This window comes from Hippocampus bargibanti, linkage group LG12 (genome assembly GCF_051943395.1).
Source record: "Hippocampus bargibanti isolate YZ-2025 linkage group LG12, ASM5194339v1, whole genome shotgun sequence".
NCBI classification, from domain to species: Eukaryota; Metazoa; Chordata; class Actinopteri; order Syngnathiformes; family Syngnathidae; genus Hippocampus; species Hippocampus bargibanti.
In genome coordinates, this window is record NC_142745.1 from 10,852,013 (window position 1) to 10,872,121 (window position 20,109).

Consider the following 20,109-nt stretch of genomic DNA (forward strand, 5'->3'; position numbering starts at 1 on the left):
CAGAGCAAGCAGGGAGGGTATCAGAAAAATTAGTGGCATTAATACTCTTCCATTTTGTTTAATAATGTACAACATTTCTAGATATTCAAAGATACAAATAAACCGTTTGATTAAAATACTACAATTTATCTTCAAAACACTGAATAGAGAATTGAATTTCAGATGTAAAATACGTAGTTTATTCCGTATTGTGCTCAATGAGTTATTTATGAAGACATCATTTTAAATGATCCCCTAGTAACTGAAAAATGTCCATCTTACTCCAGTTTGTTGTTATTTTAGGCTGTGAATTTGGAGACGCGATTCAGCTACAGTGAAATGCATAGCTGAATATTCGGTGAGATAAATGACCACCTTAAAACATGGAAAAATTCTCAGCTTTTTGCCTTCAGACTTTTCAAACAGAAGGACAATGAAATTAACTGTCTGTTTAATAGTCTGTTTTTAAAAAGTTGAAGAATTTTCAACCTTCCATTGAAATGCATGTGGCTCTAAAAACGTTTGGAAAACCCTGATTTGGGGTTTAAATGAGTAAATAGAACTATAGGGACTTGGTCCACAAATAACGTGTTCACTGTTGTGGATTACACTCAAATTACACTCTCAGTCCTATTTAACTCTGTGTGGAATTAGCAGAATGTGCACATCCATGACATTGGTGCATGTTAATCCTGGGATAACTAAATTGCGTCCACCAGAGAATTGTTTAAAAAAAGTAAAGGAATCATTGTTTTTAAGGAAGCTGACAATGTCCAGCTGTTGTTTTTGGGCATCTTCATACAAGCCTGCGTCCGTGATGGCCCCCGCCGCCTCGGTGGGGCCGTCCTGACCGTCGGTTCCGCCACTCAGGAAGACGGGACTGTCTGGCATTGGGTACAAGCTACTCAGCTCCATTCCCACTCTCATAGCCAACTCCTGGTTGCGACCTCCACGGCCATTACCCGTCAGTTGCACGGTGGGCTCACCCCCAGCCAACAGGCAAGTCGTGCCCTCTCCCTGCGAACGGGCCTCCTCCAAACTCTGCATGACACGATGAAGGTCCTCACTCTTTACTCCCACCGCCGGTCCCAGCTTCAGCACCTCTGCGGTGAGCTTGGATGGATTTTCCTCACGGGAGCAGACGAAACGGGCCAGGAGGCCATAAAGACGAGACACTGACCTCACATCTCCGCATACTCCTGGTGATAGTACAATTGGGCGGAAACCTAGCTCAAGTGCTTGGCGGCCCGCGCGTTGGAGGGCAACGCTATTGGAGCCGATCACGTAATTGGCTATGTGCCCTTCCTCGTCTACCTCAATTTGTTTTCGTGGACTAAGTCTATCCAACACGTCCTTCACAGAGAGAGGGACAGAGTCAAGCAAATTGTAGCGCTCAAGGACTGCCAGCACCTCCTCACGATATACAAGACCTCGCACTGTGGGGCCACTCGCTATCAAGTCAAGTGGATCGCCGATCACATCTGATAGTATCAAACCCAACACCTGTGGAGAAGAGCGCACACCGAAGAAACACAATGAAAAATAAAAAAATCCAATACTGAATCCCGATCCAATGTGTGACAGAAAAAAAAAGCATATGCCAGATTTTATTTCAAGAGGGAGACAAAGAGAGATGAACTGTTTTCCTTTCTTTTTTCAGCACTAAATTTGATGGTATGGTTGATGGATGAATGTTAACTGTAAACCTAATACATACCAGTTTGGAGGACGCTTGATAAAAATGTATTTTCATGTTGTGGGGACACATTAACTCATTCACTGCAATTTCCGATTTTTTTCGGCAATTGAAAAGCATGACATGGAGCGCCATTCCCGAACGTTTTTTTTTCCCTGCCGATCAAGCACTAGTCAGACCTCTGGCAATGTCTTTCCCTGCCACGAGGGGGCAGCATTTGCCTTTTGTACAACCGCTCCCATTTCCCACATAAATCAGGGTGTATTTTACAGTATACAAGCTAAATATTTGCTATGGTAGTTAATTGGAAAGCATTTGATATGTTGTGCACAGGTCTGCAGATATGAAATAGAATACAGATAACATCCGACTTACGACCAGTTCAGCTTATGACCACCCATACTTACGACCACAATCTCCAGACCCCATTTTTTTTGTAATTCTACACCTGGCACCACAACACACTAGCAGGCCAGCAACGCGTACGACAATTTTAGCTAGCCAGCCAGCATCTCACTCTCGCACAGCAATTGACCGTGTGATGGCACCAGAGTGGGGAAAGGGGTATTTGCGTGTCATTTAACCTCATAGTCTCTTTTCAACATTTTGAATGGATTTCGACTTAACGACTATTTCAACTTACGGCCGTTTAGTCGGAACGGAACTCGGTCGCAAGTCGGATGTTACCCGTATTTCATTTGGAATTACCAAATATTTGAGATATTGATATTGATATAAATGAGATTAAAAGAGTCGGACTTGATAAATCGATACTTAATCGTAGCTTTTTCAAATGTGGCTGTGTATGTGGAATTGCTCACATTTTTACGCTAAAATAAGTTTTGTTAATAATTAATTCAGAATCAATGTAACAATTGTACATTTAACATTATAAGCTTTATGCACATTATTTAATAGTAGCGGTAGTATTTAGTAGTGTGTGCATGCATGATTTACACACGTGTGTGTGGAAGCGCATTACATTATTGCTTATTCCTCTAAATTTTAAATCTCTTATCTTTTCTCTCTGACATTCTTTATTGTAGATTTAACATGAAAAACAGCTGCCTGTAACGGTGGAATTTTCAATTAAAAGCCTAAATTACCTGAGCAGGATAAGCGCACCGTGCCAGTCCTCCGCCCTTCAACGTGGACAGGGAGCGGCGTACCGTGTTCAGCTCCTGAATGGTGGCGCCAGCGGCCGCCAGTTTTCGTGTGATGTCCAATTTTTCTTTCAGAGTTACTGGTGAGATGGGTGCAGGTAGCAATGCAGAACCCCCACCTAGTTTTACAACAACAGTGCCTGTCAGCCAACTTGTGCATAGCGTGGTATATAGCAGGGGTGTCAAACTTTTTTTCAACTCAATGTGGGCCACATTGGAGTTATGGGTTCCTCTCGAGGGCCGTTATGAATCATATACATAATGGAATGACGTGCATTCCATTATTCCCTAAGTACATATGAGCTTGTTACTGTACCTGAAATCAGAACAAGTAGCAGGTCTTTCTCCGTCAGTTCACATGCCAGCTGAGCAATGCATTCTGCTGCTTTCTGGGCATCGGCGTCGGGCAGGTTGTGTTGTGCGCCCTCCATGACTTGGATACAGCTTTTTTCTTTTAACAGCAGGTGGCTGCAATGACAAATTGCATGAGTTGGAGTGCTAATGTCAATCAAGAATTGTAAGTAGTAAAGTAATAATAAAAAGGTCTGAACATTTTAGGTCATTTTAATCTTTTCTTATGCAGACTTTATCTTTTCAGAATCAGAAAGCCTTTAATAGTCCCTCAATTGGGAAATTTGCACCAGGCAAATTTGGATCATATTCTTACATTTGCACATTTTACAAGAATATCATAATCTTAGGACATTCTTGGAAGATCATTCAATCACATAACACAAAAAAAAACTTTCATCTTCACAAAATTCTTTTTTCAGATATTTTTTTTGCGCGATGGGGAAGAAATCAATGTTTTTCTCCTATGACAGCATCCTTGTAATATGACTATCACAAAATTGACAACTATAGTTTTTCAACCACATTGTAAAAAGAAAAAAAACTATACCAGCATTATTCAGAAATTCATATTTGTAACATAATTTTCACAAATATACCCTAAATCAAGGGTGTCAAATTCATTTTTTTTGCTATGGGCCACATTGTAGCAACGGTTTCCTCTCAGGGACCATTAGGATTTTGGGGAAGCCGTTAGAATGTTTAATCCCCTCCACATATTACATATAGAGTGAACGGCAAATTAACGAATAACTAGTTTTACAATTTGAAGTAAAAACTAATGACTCTCATTGTGATTTACATATAACAATTTGAAATTTTGTTTTGGATTTTAGCTAGCATCATGGAATTTCACACGTTTGATTTGCTTTCGCGGGCCGAAAAAAAAAAAAACACGATGTGGCGGGTCGGATTTGGCCCCCGGGCCTTGACTTTGACACCTGTGCCCGAAATCTAACATTATTCAAACTAATTCAGACGGTTTTTTTGTCATTGTTATAACTTTATCATGGACGAGAATTTTATCGCATCATTTAAACTGTATTCAAAATATTACATACCATACTGATTCTAGTAATAATTGTAATCATTTTTCCATTGTGTTGCTTTTGCTTACTGTTTGCCATGCTCCCGTAATGTCTGCTGAATGCCATGCGGCACGCTGATGATTCCTCCTACCAAGTGATCCCCCAGAATCCTCTCTGCTTCAGTTGCCATCCCAAGCACCGCTTTTCCAAAGCCCACCACGTGCACATTGTTTCTTAGCGTAAACCTGCGATTGCCGCTGCCAACGACCACCATGGAGTCACCTCGGCGTTGCAAACTCTGCCGAATGGCGATATCCGGCTGCACAGCTTCCACTGCCGCCGCAAAGAACTCACGCGCCCGGCAGTATAGTGACATGTTTCTCCTCCCCAAGAGAGCCAAGAATGGTTGAGGGCGGATCAAGGAGAGAACGTGTGCCATGGATACCTTAAACAGATTACCTGAGAGCAGGGGGAAAAAACTGCAAAATTTATCAGTAGTTCTACAATGCCACTTTTCCAATCGCACCAGTTCTAACCAAAAACAACAATGCTAATCTGACGTTTCATCCCGTAAACAAAAATCAATTTTAGTCAATCGGTTTCATTAGCTAAATTTGCAAATTGCCAGAAGTTAAAACTCATGATTGAATACGACTCACAAAGGCTAACTGCTTCGACCTACCTGCAAAAAATGTTGAAATGGAAGTTTCGTCTGTGTGTTTCGACTTTGTAGAAAAGCTCGTGTTTCAAAAGTCAAACTACAGACGAAAAAAAACCCCAATGAATCTTGTGTGTGTGTGTAATGATTGACTTGGACTTACCACATGAGGCAACAGCATTACCTCCACCGCACGCTTCTCTTCATTTGTCCCACTGCAGGGTGTGCACAACCAACAAATGAGAAAAAAATGTGAATAATTTTTTTAGCAACCAGTTGTATTCTTTTTTTTCCCAAAATGAATTGAAGTGCAGAACTAATACAGGCTTAACTGTTAAGTGTTGAAGGACAACCGACGTCTCCGGACAAGTTGTGTCCATAATTTGTAAAACGGTTTCAAATGACTTCGACTGAGCGTAAGATTCCACCGCATATACTATAATTTACGTTTTAAGACTCGCGCTGAATATTCAGGAAGTCATGTTTTTGAGTTGGTGACGAGTTCGTACGTGACGTCACTAAAGGACCGCCCTTTACCGTTAAAAAGACGCATTGTAGCAGTCCTTCCATCACGCCAATGTATTTTGCTGTACTTGGTTGGTCTGGGGACCTCGTGTTGCACCCAAAAGCCGCCAGAAGGCCAGAAGAGGGCGTCCAAGCGCCATATAAGTAATTTATTAGCCTGGGTAAACGGATGTGGCCACAGGATGTCACCATTTTGTGCCTCTTTTTTTGGGTGAGAGATTTTCCCCCAATGTTGCCTCAAAATGGCACAAATAAAGTATTTAATCGATTGCAAACATGTACGCTTTCCTCTTCAGAACTATTTGAATCATATTCATAACTGGATGTGTAACAAGAAAGCATATTCTCTGAATCTGAAGCCATTGTTTTGATTCACTAGCAATGCAAGACGTCTTGGCGTGACCTCACGAACTGGGACGGCGGGACTTTCTGAAAATGCCCAATTCGCAGCGCAATTTTTTTGCAGATTTTGGACACGTTAAGTCATTTTTATTGGTGTTTTGCATTTGACTAAAAATATCATACTGCATGTTTTGGGTATTTTAGATGCTATAAAACGTTTATCTGGTGTCAGCTAAAAAACAAAAAAGTGACGTCGGTTGCCCGTTAATTAAACATGACGCTATACATTTGGAAAATAGATCTGGGTGATACAGCTGAAAAATTTATCACAAAGTAACTATTAAGAAAAAATATAAAATTATATAAAAAAAACATTAAAATACAACCATCCAAATGAAAAACTCAACATTACAAAATATAAGGAGATAGATCTACAAAAAACTAAGAAATATGTGAATACAGTACAGGACTATATAATGCACACATGTAAGTAAACGAACATGCTATGTTGCCTGTAAAGCATGCCTCGAGGCCCAGACTTTGACACCTGTGCTGAAGACTATCGCTATTTCAAGTCTGTTTTGTTTTAACAGATAAGGACCAAAGAGTTCTGTCAACACAGCAGCCCTCAAGAAACGCCTCAGGTTAAAACCACAACACAATATGCGAGGCGGTTATGATGAGGCAGAGAAGCAGACAGAGGAAGAACGAACATTGCTGCTATTCCCTTTGTACCACAGACACGCACAGTGGGAAGGAACAGACAATTGTGAACAAAGCGACAAACTGTTTCGATGAATACCCGCTTTAGTTCATATTTAAGTAATAATTATTTCACGTGGGGGCAGGGGCACATAGATTTCTTCGGGTCACTTTGTGTCATTCTCAACGAAACAGCCACGGTGAACAATTGGACCAGGAAACAAGATAAAAAACATATGAATCGTTATTTACAAAAAATAAAATTTGCTTTTGTGGTTCAATAACTATTTCAGAATTAGATTAACTATATAAAACGTGGGCACTGTGTAATTCATTTACCAAATACAATAGATCGAATTTTACTTAGCCGATACCACCACTTTTCCATCAGTGAATATGATAGGTACATTTTATACAAATAAGAATTGACCAGCTTTTTCATGACCATTACCCAGAGTGAGACGTCGACAAAAAACGTCTAAGAATTGTCCGGATACGTCGTAATAGCTCTATACCTCTGAATTTCTTCAGAGTAGATTCCAAAAGTCATGTTGATGGTTTAATTTGCAACATGACTGCAAAGTATAGAGCGACACTGATAACACGTCGAAGCTGTCTCGGGACTAATCAGAGCGTCCTCGCCTGCCTCTTGAGTTTTCGTCACTAAAGTAGCGTAAAGGCAGGTTAACCCCATCAGCAAACGTAAATTTTAACGCACAGAAAGTGAATGTTTGTTTTCTTCCTCTAGTGATAAAATGGCGGCTCGCATATAACTTAATGGTGCACTGCCGCCATCAACTGTTCTGGAGTGTGAGTTCTTTTGCTCAGCATGATTGGAAAAAAAAACTTCACCCCCCCCCTCCATTTTTCGAAACGCGTTATCCTTTCAAATAATATATATACAGTATATGTAACTTTTTATTTTGCGAGTAAGAATGCCCGCCCAAAAAAATTATCGCATTGTACACTTACAGGTGCAACAAGCAAAAGGTGACTTTCAAATGTATGAATTCAAGTTTTTGCTTTTATATCTAAAGTTTTTTTTCTTGCGAGTGTCTCTCACTTGGTGTTGATTCTTAAGAATGTCGAGGAAATTCTATTTTATACAGTATAATATTGTGAAAGGTAGCAAGTGGTTACCATGTCTCACATTTCTGAGAATGGGGGTCAAATCTGCAATTGATATATGTTTATAAATGTACATATCCATAAAATATTGATATATATTTTTAAAAATGTTGATGTAATAATTTTGTTACATAAACCGATATAGAAAATGGATGGTATAACCAGTCAATTTGTTTATGAAGTCACTTATAACAATTTGGAATTTTAAAGCACATTGACCCCTGGATTTAACAATTCAATGAATATTTTAATCAACTTGCAAAATTCTTGATTAAGAAATTTAAAGTTCATATCAGAATGGTGTTTAATAAGACATAAAAAAGTTGATCAAGTAATTATACAAAGTCATCAACATGCTTTTATTGGCATTCTCGAGTTGGCATGGCCGTTTATTTTACAAAGGCACAAGTTACAATTTCCAACTCACTTCATTTCAAAGTCTACCTAACTAATAAATGTGTTACATTCACAGTAATATACTGAAAAAAAAAACATTCCCGTAACAGTATTTAAACCTTTGCGAATGTTCAGCTCTATCTGCTCCTAAATCTGCAGCTTTGTTGGAAGTGCAAATGGGGAAGAAACAACTGCAGTCAAGGAGCAGCTTTCCTGTCGATATGGAAGCACCATAAGCAACTAACCATTCTAGATTTTCTCAAAACACTCCAAAGGTAATTTGATCCCTTCATAAAAATGAAATATTTTCACTATTTATTAAATAACACCTAATAATTTACAAGCTTATTTACTGACATCCAGTACAGAATGTTATCAATGAGGTCTCAGAAGAGTGTTGAAGATCTCATTCCAACAACTTAAAAAAATACATCAATAAAATGTGTGCCGTTGACTTGTCTTCTGACATGCAAAACCACTTCAAAGTACCCATTCACTGCCATGTGAAACTAGAACCATTTCTCTGTTTGGAGCACAGGTGTCAAAGTCAAGGCCCGCGGGCCAAATCCGGCCCGCCACATCATTTTTTTCGGCCCGCGAAAGCAAATCAAACTTGTTAAATTCCATGACGATTGCTAAAATCTGAGCCAAAATGTCATATTTTTGGATGTCAACCAATATAAAAGTCATTATTCTTGACTTCAGATTTGAAAACGAGTTATTCATTAATTTGCTGTGTGCTCTATATGTAATATTTGAAGGGATTTAAACATTCTAATGGGTTCCCCAAATTCATAACGGCCCTCGAGAGGAAACCATAACCGCGGCAAAAAATGACTTTGACACCCCTGGTTTAGAGGCTTTTGCAACACTGCAACGACAATGACATGGTGCGTTTTTCAGGGTGGATTTACATTACAGGTTCAAGTGCCGGATGCTAAATGTAATCCCCCTGGCACCTTTTTTTGGACTGTCTCCTGTGACACAAACAGTATCAGACGTGGCTGTGTTTACGCTGTCGGAAATCATGAAACAATATGTAGACAGCCAAATTGCGCTGAAATAAACTAACTAGTGCCGACGGCGGCCAGTGACAACACAAAGCAGTAAACAGTAATACTGTACATAAGTGATACAAATATGAGTTGGCCTGGGCTGACACACAATTAAAACGAGAGTAATGTTGGCAATACGTCATTGGCAAAAGTGGCAGCCATTTACAATTACTTTGCCTATTTAATGACGAGGACAACTCCTAATGTACATTGTTTAGTTGTTTAGATTTCAGCCTAATTTTGAATGACAGTGAGTTTTTGTTATTTGAGTGTGTGCAAGTGTGTCTACGTCATCGATTGGTGCATTTCGATGACAGCTAGTTGATACTGAGGTTATATTCCATCTAGACGTATACTCCCACGCTCACATTGGCACATATAAGATTCTGATTTTTATCCGCTTTTGGAATAGTCCTAATTCTAATACTTCCTCTTCCTTTCATGACTTTGCTGCTGTAAAATGTAAATTTCTCCACTGCGAGACGAATAACACCTGATCCAATCCATCGATGCATTGGGTTTTTTTTTATGCTGCCACAATGCATATCCCAAATTGTAAGCAACAAATAAATAAATATAGCAGCGCAAAAAAAATCTGACACTTGAACATGCAGTGTAAATTCAACCTAAGAGATTTTGGCCCCTGTTTCCTCCCAATTTCCATGGTTCCCTGAGTGCCCACCTTGATCCCCCAAATTCCATCAATGCCCTGTGTTTCTATGCATTGTCACATAACAAAGGAAGCACAAGGCAGTGCTAGAGTATCACCGGGGTCATGGGGATGCTTTGCTGGAAAACTAACAAATAGAGGTCATTCGTCAGCGATGGTAGCAGCCGCCATGGGGTTTCGCATCGTCCCGCGGGCTGTGGCTGCAAGCTCTTCGATTTCAGTGTTGAGTCGCCGGATCACCCATTCCATGGCTTCTCGGCCCTGGAGATAAAAAAAAATGACGTAGACAGACAGTGACAGATAAAGTGAGTGAGAGGTCAGACCTGTGGAAATGTTTTTCCATTCCACGAGGGGGCAGCATTTGCCTTTTGTACAGCCACCCACACTTGCACCTCATGTTACTTCAGACCCATATAAATTGGGAATTAACTATTTCTTTCTGATGAAAGAAGAGAGTGTAAGGTATCCAACGCTGCATTGAATGTGTATGCCGTCCTAAAACATAATATTCTGTGGGGTCCTAGGAATTTGAGTGAAAATGACAACAACCCTGGAGTGGACACATTTTTGCACGTCTGGCAGTGAATGAGTTAATTTCAGGCACCAAGCAGTCAGTATGAACAACGTGTGGTAAATCTTACCTTTCCAGCGTTGGTTGAGATGGTGCTTGCTAGAATGCCCTCCAAGTAGCTGCTCAAACTTACTCCTTTTACAGATATGATAGCTTCTTGTGTCAAGATTGTTCTATGGAGAAGAATTTTTTAATACTTATTATCATTCTTGTTTGTTGGATCAGTAAGCTTCTGTTGAACTTACTTTCGAGAATCGTCAGGGTGGGGTTTATACGTTAGCTTCTCATCCACAGACACTAAATTGGTGAATGTAATCTGAAACGTGGGGAGAGATAGCACAAAAGGGCAAAGTTGGCAGATGACCCTCAAAACGGTACAGTACAAGTACACTCGATTACATAACAGGCAGGTTTACATTGCATAAAAGGTCATTGGCACACAACTTCACATCCATTAAAAAGTGGCTCTACCAGCGGTGTGTGCATTAAAAACAACCAACATTTGCATCAATAGCGTTTTAACTCATTCACTTCCATTCCCAAATGTATTTGTGAATTGAAAATGACGTGGGAGCGCCATTCCCGAATTTGTTGGGGTTTTGTTTTTTCTTGTGGTGGTGCCGATAAAGTACTGGTCAGATCTCTGGCAATGATTTTCCCTCCCACGAGGGGGCAGCATTTGCCTTTTGTACAGTCGCTCTCATTTCAAGCTCAAAACTCCAGACCCATATGACTTTGGAATTAACTCTTTTTCTGATGAAAGAAGAGAGTCTAACGTTTCTTACGCTGCATTGAATGTTTTTGTAGTCCTGAAATTCAATATTCTATGAGTCTTGGAATTCGAGTGACAATGACAAAAACCCTGGCACTGAAGTGGACACATTTTTGCATATCTGGCAGTGAATGAGTTAAATGTTGTTTTTTTGTATGTCTCATCTTAGATGGCCAAAACTATGAAACTCTCACATTTGTGGACTGAAGTTGCAAACTCTTTTCGATTGGATCCACGACTGAGTGCTCTTGAATGTACGTACACGTCCGCGTGTTGCCAATGATCTGTGGACAAATGTCAAGATAGAATTTTGATGAAACCTTGGGAAAATATCAATAATACCTAATACTGTCTGTACATCTGTTTTCGAGAGAGTTTGCCCCCATTAGGGCCTTGCTTGTTAGTTGGACACTGTCAAATAGATTACAAAAAAAAAATCAGTGAGAATCATTGAATTATAAAAGACATCTCGAGACCATTAATGTGATTGCAGTTTGTGATTACATATTCGTAAAAATCATCTGCCTATTGCACGATATGTGTTCAGACTGCAAAGCCACGCAATAGCTTGCTTAAGCTAGCTGTCCTTGCAGAGGTCAAGAGAGGCACGAAACAGGAGACGGGTACCAATGAATTTAGCGTTCTCGTGAGCGCTTGTTATAACTCCGAAAGTTACATCACATGCCGTCACGGGTTGTAGTGCAGCCATGACGAATTTGATATTCAGAGTGAATATACTCCAGCAAGAGCAGGTTCAACTCTTCTAGCCAAAGACAAGAATAGCACTGTGGAAGTTTTGGATACTCACAGATTTGACGAGGGAGGGAAGACCCCATTCAGTGCTGAGCAACCTTTTGCTGTGTAACCGGCCCTGCTTGTCGATGGTCCTGTCTAAAACGTCTACTCCGAACACGCTGGGATTCATCGGGTTGGGGTATTTTTGCATCGCTGCCTTGGTTACAGTCTCCCAAGGATGACTGTTGGAGGAAAACAATCAAGGACACTTTTAAAGATTTAAAATAAATACTACAGCCAAACACAACTCCCTTTACTTTTTTGGTTTGTCTATTATAATTTTAGATGTATGCAATTAAATAGAATGAACAAGATTGTTTGATATACAAATATTTACTATTATTTTTTTATTATGCTATGAACAATGCACAACACAAATGAGTATTTAAGCGAAGAGTGCAAAATAAAGTGTTCTGCTCAACATTGTTTGCGAGAAAAAAATGTTTTGGAAACTACCTTTTTTTCTGTTTACAAAGACTAGTTCGTACAAGCATTAAGTCAGCTAGCAATGATGGGTAAATATTGAAACGAGATTGAATTTGTATAGGCATGAATATTTAGGTTTGAAAGTCCTACGGGATTTTACAGGCGCTATGTTTAATTTGTTTAGTTAATTGAGGGAGTTGTTCATCTGTGAAAAAATTATAATAGTAATAATTATCCCAAGCCCAGAAGGTTCGAGAAGCTATGGCATTGTCGGGAAAGTATCAGTGTCTGAGTCCTTTCAATGAAAACCCGATGCAGTTTTCGAGCTACTGAGAGTCGAAGGTCATTCGTCTGAGGTTTCCATGGAGACGCGTGCACACGGACGGACAACGCGAGGATAGTGACATCAGAGATGGAAAAGTAGGGGAAAGGTTACTCAACCATACCGGTCGCGAATGAAATAGAGGCGCCACCGACCTCATCGACACGCGCCTTTTCACTCTTGTCACAATCTACGGCTTTTTACATTTCCTCGCGATACAATTAGTGACCTAATGCCAACGAACATGACAACAAAAATATTATATCGCCAGCATGCTATCTTGTTAGCTAGCTCGAAAGGTAATTTTCTGTTGTGGAAGCCGTTCACAATATCTGACAGTAAAACGTAGATTGACTAGCACAAAAAATAGCCTTTTGAGTCTCACTTGAATATGTGTTCCGATGTCCAAATCTTCATAGCGCAGCAAGTTGCAGTCGAATGGATTGCTAGGCTAAGTAAGGGAATTCGCCGGGCTAGTAAGTCTCCCTGAAGCCGGTGGAGGTAAGCGAGATGCCAGGTTGAGTCAAGACTAGTGAGAGTCCCTCCCCCTGATCTTCTTCCTCTTTCTCAATAAAGCTGTCACGTGACTGCGATGACGCATTTCCGCCTCAATCAGCAGGCATAATACTGTATCCGTGACGGACCACCTGTCAGTCACTCGGGGTAATGCAATACTGATGGCTCATTTACCAGTGACATAATAGTAAGATTTTTTTAAACCACGTGTACAACAGGATGGGCCAAAAAGGTTTACGGTTTACTATTATTTTATGTATATATTTTTAGTACATTTACAGTTTTTTTTTTAATCTTGCATCCTTCCTTACTTTATTCCGTACAGCTACTTCCTTCACTTAAAGCTGTTTACCAACCTTAATTTGCTATTTTGAGTCCTTCCTTTTTTGCATAAAACCACTTTGTGTTATTCAAGGCACCTCTTAAAATCAACAAGTTGATACTTTTGGTCAACCCTTGTAATATGCCAAAGTAACAGAATACTTTTTGTTTTTTCTTAGCGAATATTGCAAAATACAATCACCAGTGTTATATAATTGTCCTGCGTGGAAGGTCGACAGTTCTGCGCAACCTTGCAAGAGCAAGGACACATTTTGAGCTGCTGGCTGCACAATGTCAACAGTAGCAGTTGTATTGTAAATGGTATTCATAAAGTTGCATATCTGGTTTGATTTATCCTGATAAACAGAATAACTTGAATGCAGTTGTTGTGATAATTTTACATAAATTTGGCATATTTATTTTCCCAACATTGCGACTATTTCATGTAACATTCCGACTTAAGCCTCAAAGCGGTATGAATTTAATTCTGTAGCTTTATGATTGTAATGTTCATTTTTTTTCACTCAAAATGTTGGTTCCCGTTAAAAATGTCATAGTATTGCTACTTTCATTTTGCAACATTATTTTATTATTACTACGCTTTATTGTGCATTTACTTTTATTAGAACATAACATTTTTTACCATACACAACCATTTTTGCAACATTTTATTTTTTTTCATAACTTTCCATCTTGAGTATTATAGCATTATAACTTTCCTTTTTTATTTAAAAAAATGTAGTAATTACCTATGTTTCCGGTGTCAATTTCAAAACTTATTTAGGGGTAAACTGCACTTACAAATTCTGTATGTTTTTGGTGAAAAATAATTTATAATATACATACACTCATGTTAGCCTCTGGTCACAAACCACAATGGAATACATGAGTCTAGATAACTTTATTTCTGTACTTATCACATTGCACAGACACGCAAGGCAGTAAAATGTGTAATCTCAAAGTCCCAGACTGCTCACAGTGGGAGGAAACAAAATGACAGCCAAGCGCACTTTATCAGCGTCATTACGGTCCATCACTCAATTCGAGTCAAGTCGAGTGAAAATTCTGTTAAAATAGTTCAATACAACAAAGGAATAGTATCGCCACACAAATAAAGAAACTAATGAAAAATATGCTAGAACAATAAACTTGAAACTTGTGAAAATTATGACAGTAAAGTTGTGAAAGAAAAAAAGTATTTTACAACATTACAATAACAAGGCCATCGTGTACAAGCGAAATTGTTATACTGTACTGTGAAGGGGGCGCGGGGGAGACACACACTCAAAGAAGCTTGTTAAATTAATGCAGAGAAATTTGTAATATTAATGGAATAAAGTTAGAATATTTTCCACACCTCTCTTGCCGGCTTTCAATGGCAATTTTCCATAAATCTGGGTGTGAGTTCTATATTACTAGTAAACATACATTTTTGGGTAATATTTCTACTTCTTTCTTTCCTTTCCTCTTCCTTTCATGACTTTGCTGCTGTGAAATGTAAATGTGTCCACTGCGAGACAAATAAAGGTACATCCAATCCAATTCCAACTTCATTTTCATAACTTTGCCGCATTCTCTCGCAACTTCACAGTGTTGCTTGAATCTCAAAATTTTCAGATTATATTCTGCCCACATTATAATTTTGTTCTTGCAAATGAATTACATTGTTTTCATCACTTTAGCCGAATGTTATCAAGTCAGTTTTATCCACATGACATCACAACTTGATTTTCAAAATGTCATGGCTTTATTCTTTATGACTTTATGATTGACATTTTATGACTACAGTATTTTCACGATTTAACTTGATTCTCTCAAGTGTCAACTTTATTCTCAAAATGTTACAAGTTTTACTCAAAAAATATGAAGACTTTTACACTGCTACCATTCCCACTATAAATAAAAAACTTGATGATTTCTCACTGCGATGCATGTAAGGCGCACCGGCGTATAAGGAAAGAAGAGTGTCTAAGATTTCTTAAAATGCATTGAAAGTTTATATAGTCAGTCCTAAAACTCAACATTATGCCGGTCCTGGAATTTGAGTGCCAATGACAAAACCCCTGGCACTGAAGTGAAGACACATTTTTGCACATCGTCCGGCAGTGAATGAGTTAATAGTGCAAATATCAATGAATGAATTTTCAGTGTTGTGTTGCTTGAAGAATCAACACAGCTAAATAACAATTGTATAAATATTTCATAGCACCCTCTTAGTCGGCCAACGTTTCAAGGTCAGTCCTCATCCACGGTTTCTTGACTTGTTTCCATCACTGTTTCCTTCATTACTTCCACCCGAGACTGAATCCTCATGGCTGAAGGCTGGTCAGGCGGCTCCTGGTCATCTTCGTCTTCCATTTCGGACTCGATGTCAGCCGTGGCGTCTTGGTACTGCTGGTACTCGGACACAAGGTCATTGAGGTTGCCCTCAGCCTCCGTGAATTCCATCTCATCCATGCCCTCTCCCGTGTACCAGTGGAGGAAGGCCTTGCGCCTAAACATCAGTGCAAACTGATCGCCCACTCGACGGAATATTTCCTGAATGGCCGTGTTATTGCCGATGAACGTGGAGGCCATTTTAAGACCACGAGGCGGAACGTCGCACACGGCGACCTTGACATTGTGTGGGATCCAGTCCACAAAATGGTTGCTGTTCTTCTGCTGGACTGCTAGCATTTGTTCATCCACTTGTTTGGTGGACATCTTTCCGCGAAACACGCCGGCAACTGTGAGGTAACGTCCCCGTCTGGGGTCGCAGGCCGTCATCATGTTCCGGGCGTCGAACATCTGCTGGGTGAGCTCAGGTACGCTAAGGGCGCGGTACTGCTGACTACCACGCGGCGTCAGTGGGGCGAAACCAGGCATGAAGAAATGAAGGCGGGGAAAGGGGACCATGTTGACCGCCAGCTTCCTCAAGTCGGCGTTGAGCTGACCGGGAAATCTCAGCGAGGTGGTGACCCCACTCATGGTCATGGACACCAAGTGGTTTAGGTCCCCGTACGTGGGCGTGGTAAGTTTGAGAGTACGGAAGCAGATGTCATAAAGCGCCTCGTTGTCAATACAGAAGGTCTCGTCGGTGCTCTCCAGGAGCTGGTGCACCGACAGGGTCGCGTTATAAGGCTCCACCACCGTGTCAGAAACCTTCGGCGAGGGCATTACGCTGAAGCTGGTCATGATCCGGTCCGGGTACTCCTCTCGGATCTTGTTGATCATGAGGGTTCCCATGCCGGAACCCGTGCCGCCGCCTAAGGAGTGAACCAACTGGAAGCCCTGAAGACAGTCGCAGCTCTCGCTTTCGTTCCTCAGCCGGTCCATCACTTGTTCGATCAGCTCGGCCCCCTCCGTGTAATGGCCCTTTGCCCAGTTGTTACCAGCACCCGAGTTGCCTATATCAACATAACAAAACCAAACATTGGAGGCATAAACAGAAAATAATAAATTGCTTTAAGTGACTCAGAATGTGCAGTTGTAGTCATTTTTCATAAGATAAAAAATAAAGTATAGGCCTGTGAGTAGTTATTTTATCTGTCGACATGTTGTGCTTCACCATTTGTGTTTAAATGCACGTTCCTATAACCAAATGCCATTTTTTATTGCATGATAGCATTGTGCTGGGAAACCTTTCTTGATGTAATGTTTTTTTTTGTTCATGCAATACTTTGTTTTTGTCATTCTCAGGTGCAGATAAAGCACTGGCCATGGCCTCTGACAATGTTTTTTTTTCTTTCCACAAGGTGGCAGCATTTCCCTTGTTTCACGTTAGCATTTTGTTCCAGCTTGAGCTGTAGTTAAAGCACTATATAAACCAATATGTGCGTATTATACAGCCGCCCGCAATTCAAGCTCATATAACTCCAGATTCATATAATTTAGAAATGAACTCTTTTTTTTCTGCTGAAAGAAAAGAGTCTAAGGTTTCTTACGACGAATTTAATGTTAATGTTGCCGTAAAACTCAATATTCTGTGGGTCCTGGAATTCGAGTGACAATGACAAAAACCCTGGCACTGGAGTGGACACATTTTTTTGCACGTCTGGCAGCCAATGAGTTAAAGGCTTTTTGATTCTGATTCTGATTAAGGCAACATTGTTTCTTTTATATAACTTATATTATTGTGTTATCTTTGTTTTATGTTCAGTTTGATAGGAAACGTGGAAATAAATAGCTTACAGGATCTTTTTTAAGAAATTCTTCACCATTGTCCAAACTGCTGCTGTTTGTGAAGTGAATATAAATTTGTTCCCCTGGGTCAAAAATCAGCCTAGTGACAGTTTGTATGGAAAAAAAAATCTAAATCACTCATATAGCACCACTTGTATTCATGATATTTTGGACAGACAACACACCATGAATAAAGTTGTCCGGCCGAAAGAGAGCACCGATTTGACTCCCTCTGATGCTGTCCATGGTTCCAGGCTCCAGGTCAACCAGCAGAGATCGGGGCACATATTTACCACCTGAACAAAAATGGAGTCTTATTTGTACTTGGTAATTCTTTTATGGACTCCCTTGATGACGCCTTACCATGTGCTTCATTGAAGTATACGTTGACTCTGTCCAATTGGACTCTGCTGTCACCCGCATAGATGCCGGTCTTGCCGATTCCATGTTCCTCACTGATTACTTCCCAAAACTGAGAGGGGAAAGATGTCAGTGAAGGTCATTATAGTTCTTTGCATTTTTTTAATAAGCATTATAAACATATTCTTCTATCGTGTCCCTGTGATATAATATTCTAATTTATTGTGAAGTCAACCTTATGAGCCAAGCACATTTTTGTGACATATCATCTGTGTGTCACTTATTATCTCATTCCTATTTCGTGTTTTGCCTCGGTCACGATAAAAACAGAATGTCCCACCCTCACCAGTCTCACCCTTATCTCCTCCCAGAATGCACCCACGTCATTCACGCTTGTTGGCACCGGGATTCCACGTTTTGAGTCATAGTGTCGCAGAATTGCAAAATATTGGTGGGGAAGCAGGACGGCTTAAAGTTTCACTGTTATCTGCGCTAAATTGATTTTACCATACATTCAAAATGCCTCAAAATGTGCATAATGTCACCATTACCATCATTTTGCTATTAAGGTCGGGATAATAATATTACATTAGTCTCAATTTAACTGTATGACAAAAAAGTATTAAAAAAATAATAATAGAAATTACAACAACAAAATTTATATATTTTTTATATTTAGAAAAAAATATAATTTTTATGTATTGAAAAAATATTATGTAGTTCGTCTTTCCAAACGATTTCATTCATTTTAAGGTAATTTTAATCTGAAATGTTTTTTTAATATTTAATACAATATAAAAAATACACAATATAGAATCAATTTATATAATTAAAATTTCTGAGTAATTTAGTTTAATTACCTTTGAGCCGATTTGGTTGCCACATTGTCCAATTTGTAGATGTACAATTTCACGCATGGTGACGCAGGCATCAATTGCAGTTGTTTTAGCGGGTGGGTGCCTCTGATACGTTTGCAGGGCTCCAACTTGTGATATGAATTGACCAGTGATGTCATCACTTATGTCAAGTAGGGAGTGGGTATTTTTTTCAATGTCTGTGTGTGGGTGTGTGTGTTTGGGGGCGGGGGGTATTTTCCACTCCCATTTCAAATGTTCACATTGTGAATTTCTGATATAGGCTAATAGCGTTATTGGTATTCTTGTCTCTGTATTTCTGTTAATATTATGCTCACTATGAGGCACTGGAGGAAGCACAAAAAGTGGTTTTTATGCCAATGTGTCGACACAAACATGAGGTGACAGTATACACGCCTGTCAAAATATATCATTTTTTTTCCGATATCATGTCATTCAACAAATATTTATGATATCTTGGAAAGTTGAAATGCTCCTTATTTTGTCCATCGTTTTATGTGGCCTACAAAAGCAAATAATATGTCAACTTCGTGACCCCATATTTTTAAATGGTCATGTGTATTAAATAATGCTCAGATTTAGCAATCATTTTTCATTACCATTTTTACAGTAATTTGAACTAGAATTGAATAAATTACTATCCTTGACTTTAGGTTGCAAAACTAGCAATCTGTCAATATGTTGTGCAATAATTGTTTTATTTTCATAATCATTGTGGCCCTCCTGGGGAAGCTCTAATGACCAAGTGGCCCGTGACCAAAATACATAAAAGAAACCCCCTTGGGCCAATAGAATTACAATCCGGATCATTTCACCATCAAATTTATTGCATTTTAGAACAGCTTGGATGTTGGAATTTGTTTTCTTTTTTTCCCATTCCATTTAACCAAATGACCCTCTGTTGTATCGCGTGTGTTCTTCAGACTTTAGATAACGTTTTGTCACCTAAGTGAGTTGCATCATAACTCCCTCCCATAACTTTCTGCAGCGGGGGAGCTAATTCGCCAGCTGCACAACTCATCTACACACACCTTTATGTATTTTGTCTCAAACTCCCTCCTGTTATTTGATCCATTTTGTGTGTAAATTGTGCTTGTGTGTCTCGTCTGGTTTGGCTAACTTTGTGTGGATAACGCATGTGTAATGTAAACTTTCCCGGAGATCTGAGTGAAACATAACCAACAAAACTTTGGGAATACGACAAAACAATGTGAATGATAGAACAGGAAATGGAATTTAACTGTGTCCACCTTTACACGGTTTACAGGTGACGAGATTTACTTTTTCAGTCCATAAG

General features: G+C 39.6%; 3 protein-coding genes across 11 annotated transcripts; all 3 read right to left on the reverse strand.

Annotated features, from left to right (window-relative positions):
* Window positions 1-80: 80 nt before the first annotated feature.
* Window positions 81-7,180, reverse strand: glyctk (glycerate kinase). 9 transcript variants are annotated; one of them, XM_089010758.1, is made up of 7 exons: window positions 6,960-7,180; window positions 5,060-5,090; window positions 4,900-4,975; window positions 4,307-4,676; window positions 3,155-3,306; window positions 2,782-2,957; window positions 81-1,482 (listed from the first exon to the last, which is right to left on the reverse strand). In XM_089010758.1, exons 4-7 carry the CDS (start codon window positions 4,654-4,656, stop codon window positions 610-612), a joined length of 1,551 nt encoding a protein of 516 aa, XP_088866884.1. In that variant the 5' UTR covers window positions 4,657-4,676; window positions 4,900-4,975; window positions 5,060-5,090; window positions 6,960-7,180; the 3' UTR covers window positions 81-609. The 9 variants fall into 9 exon arrangements, with proteins under 9 accessions (XP_088866884.1, XP_088866887.1, XP_088866879.1 ...); XM_089010761.1 differs by having other exon boundaries at window positions 4,307-4,696; XM_089010753.1 differs by having other exon boundaries at window positions 5,039-5,090.
* Window positions 7,181-7,906: 726 nt separating this feature from the next.
* On the reverse strand, window positions 7,907-13,135 carry LOC148890448 (PRELI domain containing protein 3B-like). Its single transcript, XM_089010975.1, has 6 exons — window positions 12,965-13,135; window positions 11,845-12,013; window positions 11,231-11,320; window positions 10,510-10,580; window positions 10,335-10,437; window positions 7,907-9,954 (listed from the first exon to the last, which is right to left on the reverse strand). The coding sequence occupies exons 1-6, from the start codon at window positions 12,994-12,996 to the stop codon at window positions 9,835-9,837; spliced, it is 585 nt and encodes a 194-aa protein (XP_088867101.1). The 5' UTR covers window positions 12,997-13,135; the 3' UTR covers window positions 7,907-9,834.
* A 1,163-nt stretch (window positions 13,136-14,298) lies between these two features.
* Window positions 14,299-18,935, reverse strand: LOC148890449 (tubulin beta-6 chain). The gene is made up of 4 exons (XM_089010161.1): window positions 18,798-18,935; window positions 17,941-18,049; window positions 17,763-17,873; window positions 14,299-16,802 (listed from the first exon to the last, which is right to left on the reverse strand). Exons 1-4 carry the CDS (start codon window positions 18,852-18,854, stop codon window positions 15,652-15,654), a joined length of 1,428 nt encoding a protein of 475 aa, XP_088866287.1. The 5' UTR covers window positions 18,855-18,935; the 3' UTR covers window positions 14,299-15,651.
* Between the last annotated feature and the right edge of the window lie 1,174 nt (window positions 18,936-20,109).

Bases quoted from the DNA above. Each gene is read 5' to 3' on its own strand.
- glyctk (XM_089010752.1), bottom strand. The intron at 3,307-4,306 runs GTAAGCAAAAGC...TTGTCATTGCAG, and splicing joins TTACGGGAGCATGGCAAACA to CCACCTGCTGTTAAAAGAAA. The intron at 1,483-2,781 runs GTAATTTAGGCT...TCTTCTCCACAG, and splicing joins GGTGCGCTTATCCTGCTCAG to GTGTTGGGTTTGATACTATC.
- LOC148890449 (XM_089010161.1), bottom strand. From the start codon at position 18,854: ATGCGTGAAATTGTACATCTACAAATTGGACAATGTGGCAACCAAATC. The intron at 18,050-18,797 runs GTAATTAAACTA...TTCCCCTCTCAG, and splicing joins GCAACCAAATCGGCTCAAAG to TTTTGGGAAGTAATCAGTGA. The intron at 17,874-17,940 runs GTAAGGCGTCAT...ATTTTTGTTCAG, and splicing joins ATACTTCAATGAAGCACATG to GTGGTAAATATGTGCCCCGA.
- LOC148890448 (XM_089010975.1), bottom strand. From the start codon at position 12,996: ATGAAGATTTGGACATCGGAACACATATTCAA. The intron at 11,321-11,844 runs GTGAGTATCCAA...ATTTGTCCACAG, and splicing joins TTCCCTCCCTCGTCAAATCT to ATCATTGGCAACACGCGGAC. The intron at 10,438-10,509 runs GTAAGTTCAACA...TCTTCTCCATAG, and splicing joins CACCCTGACGATTCTCGAAA to AACAATCTTGACACAAGAAG.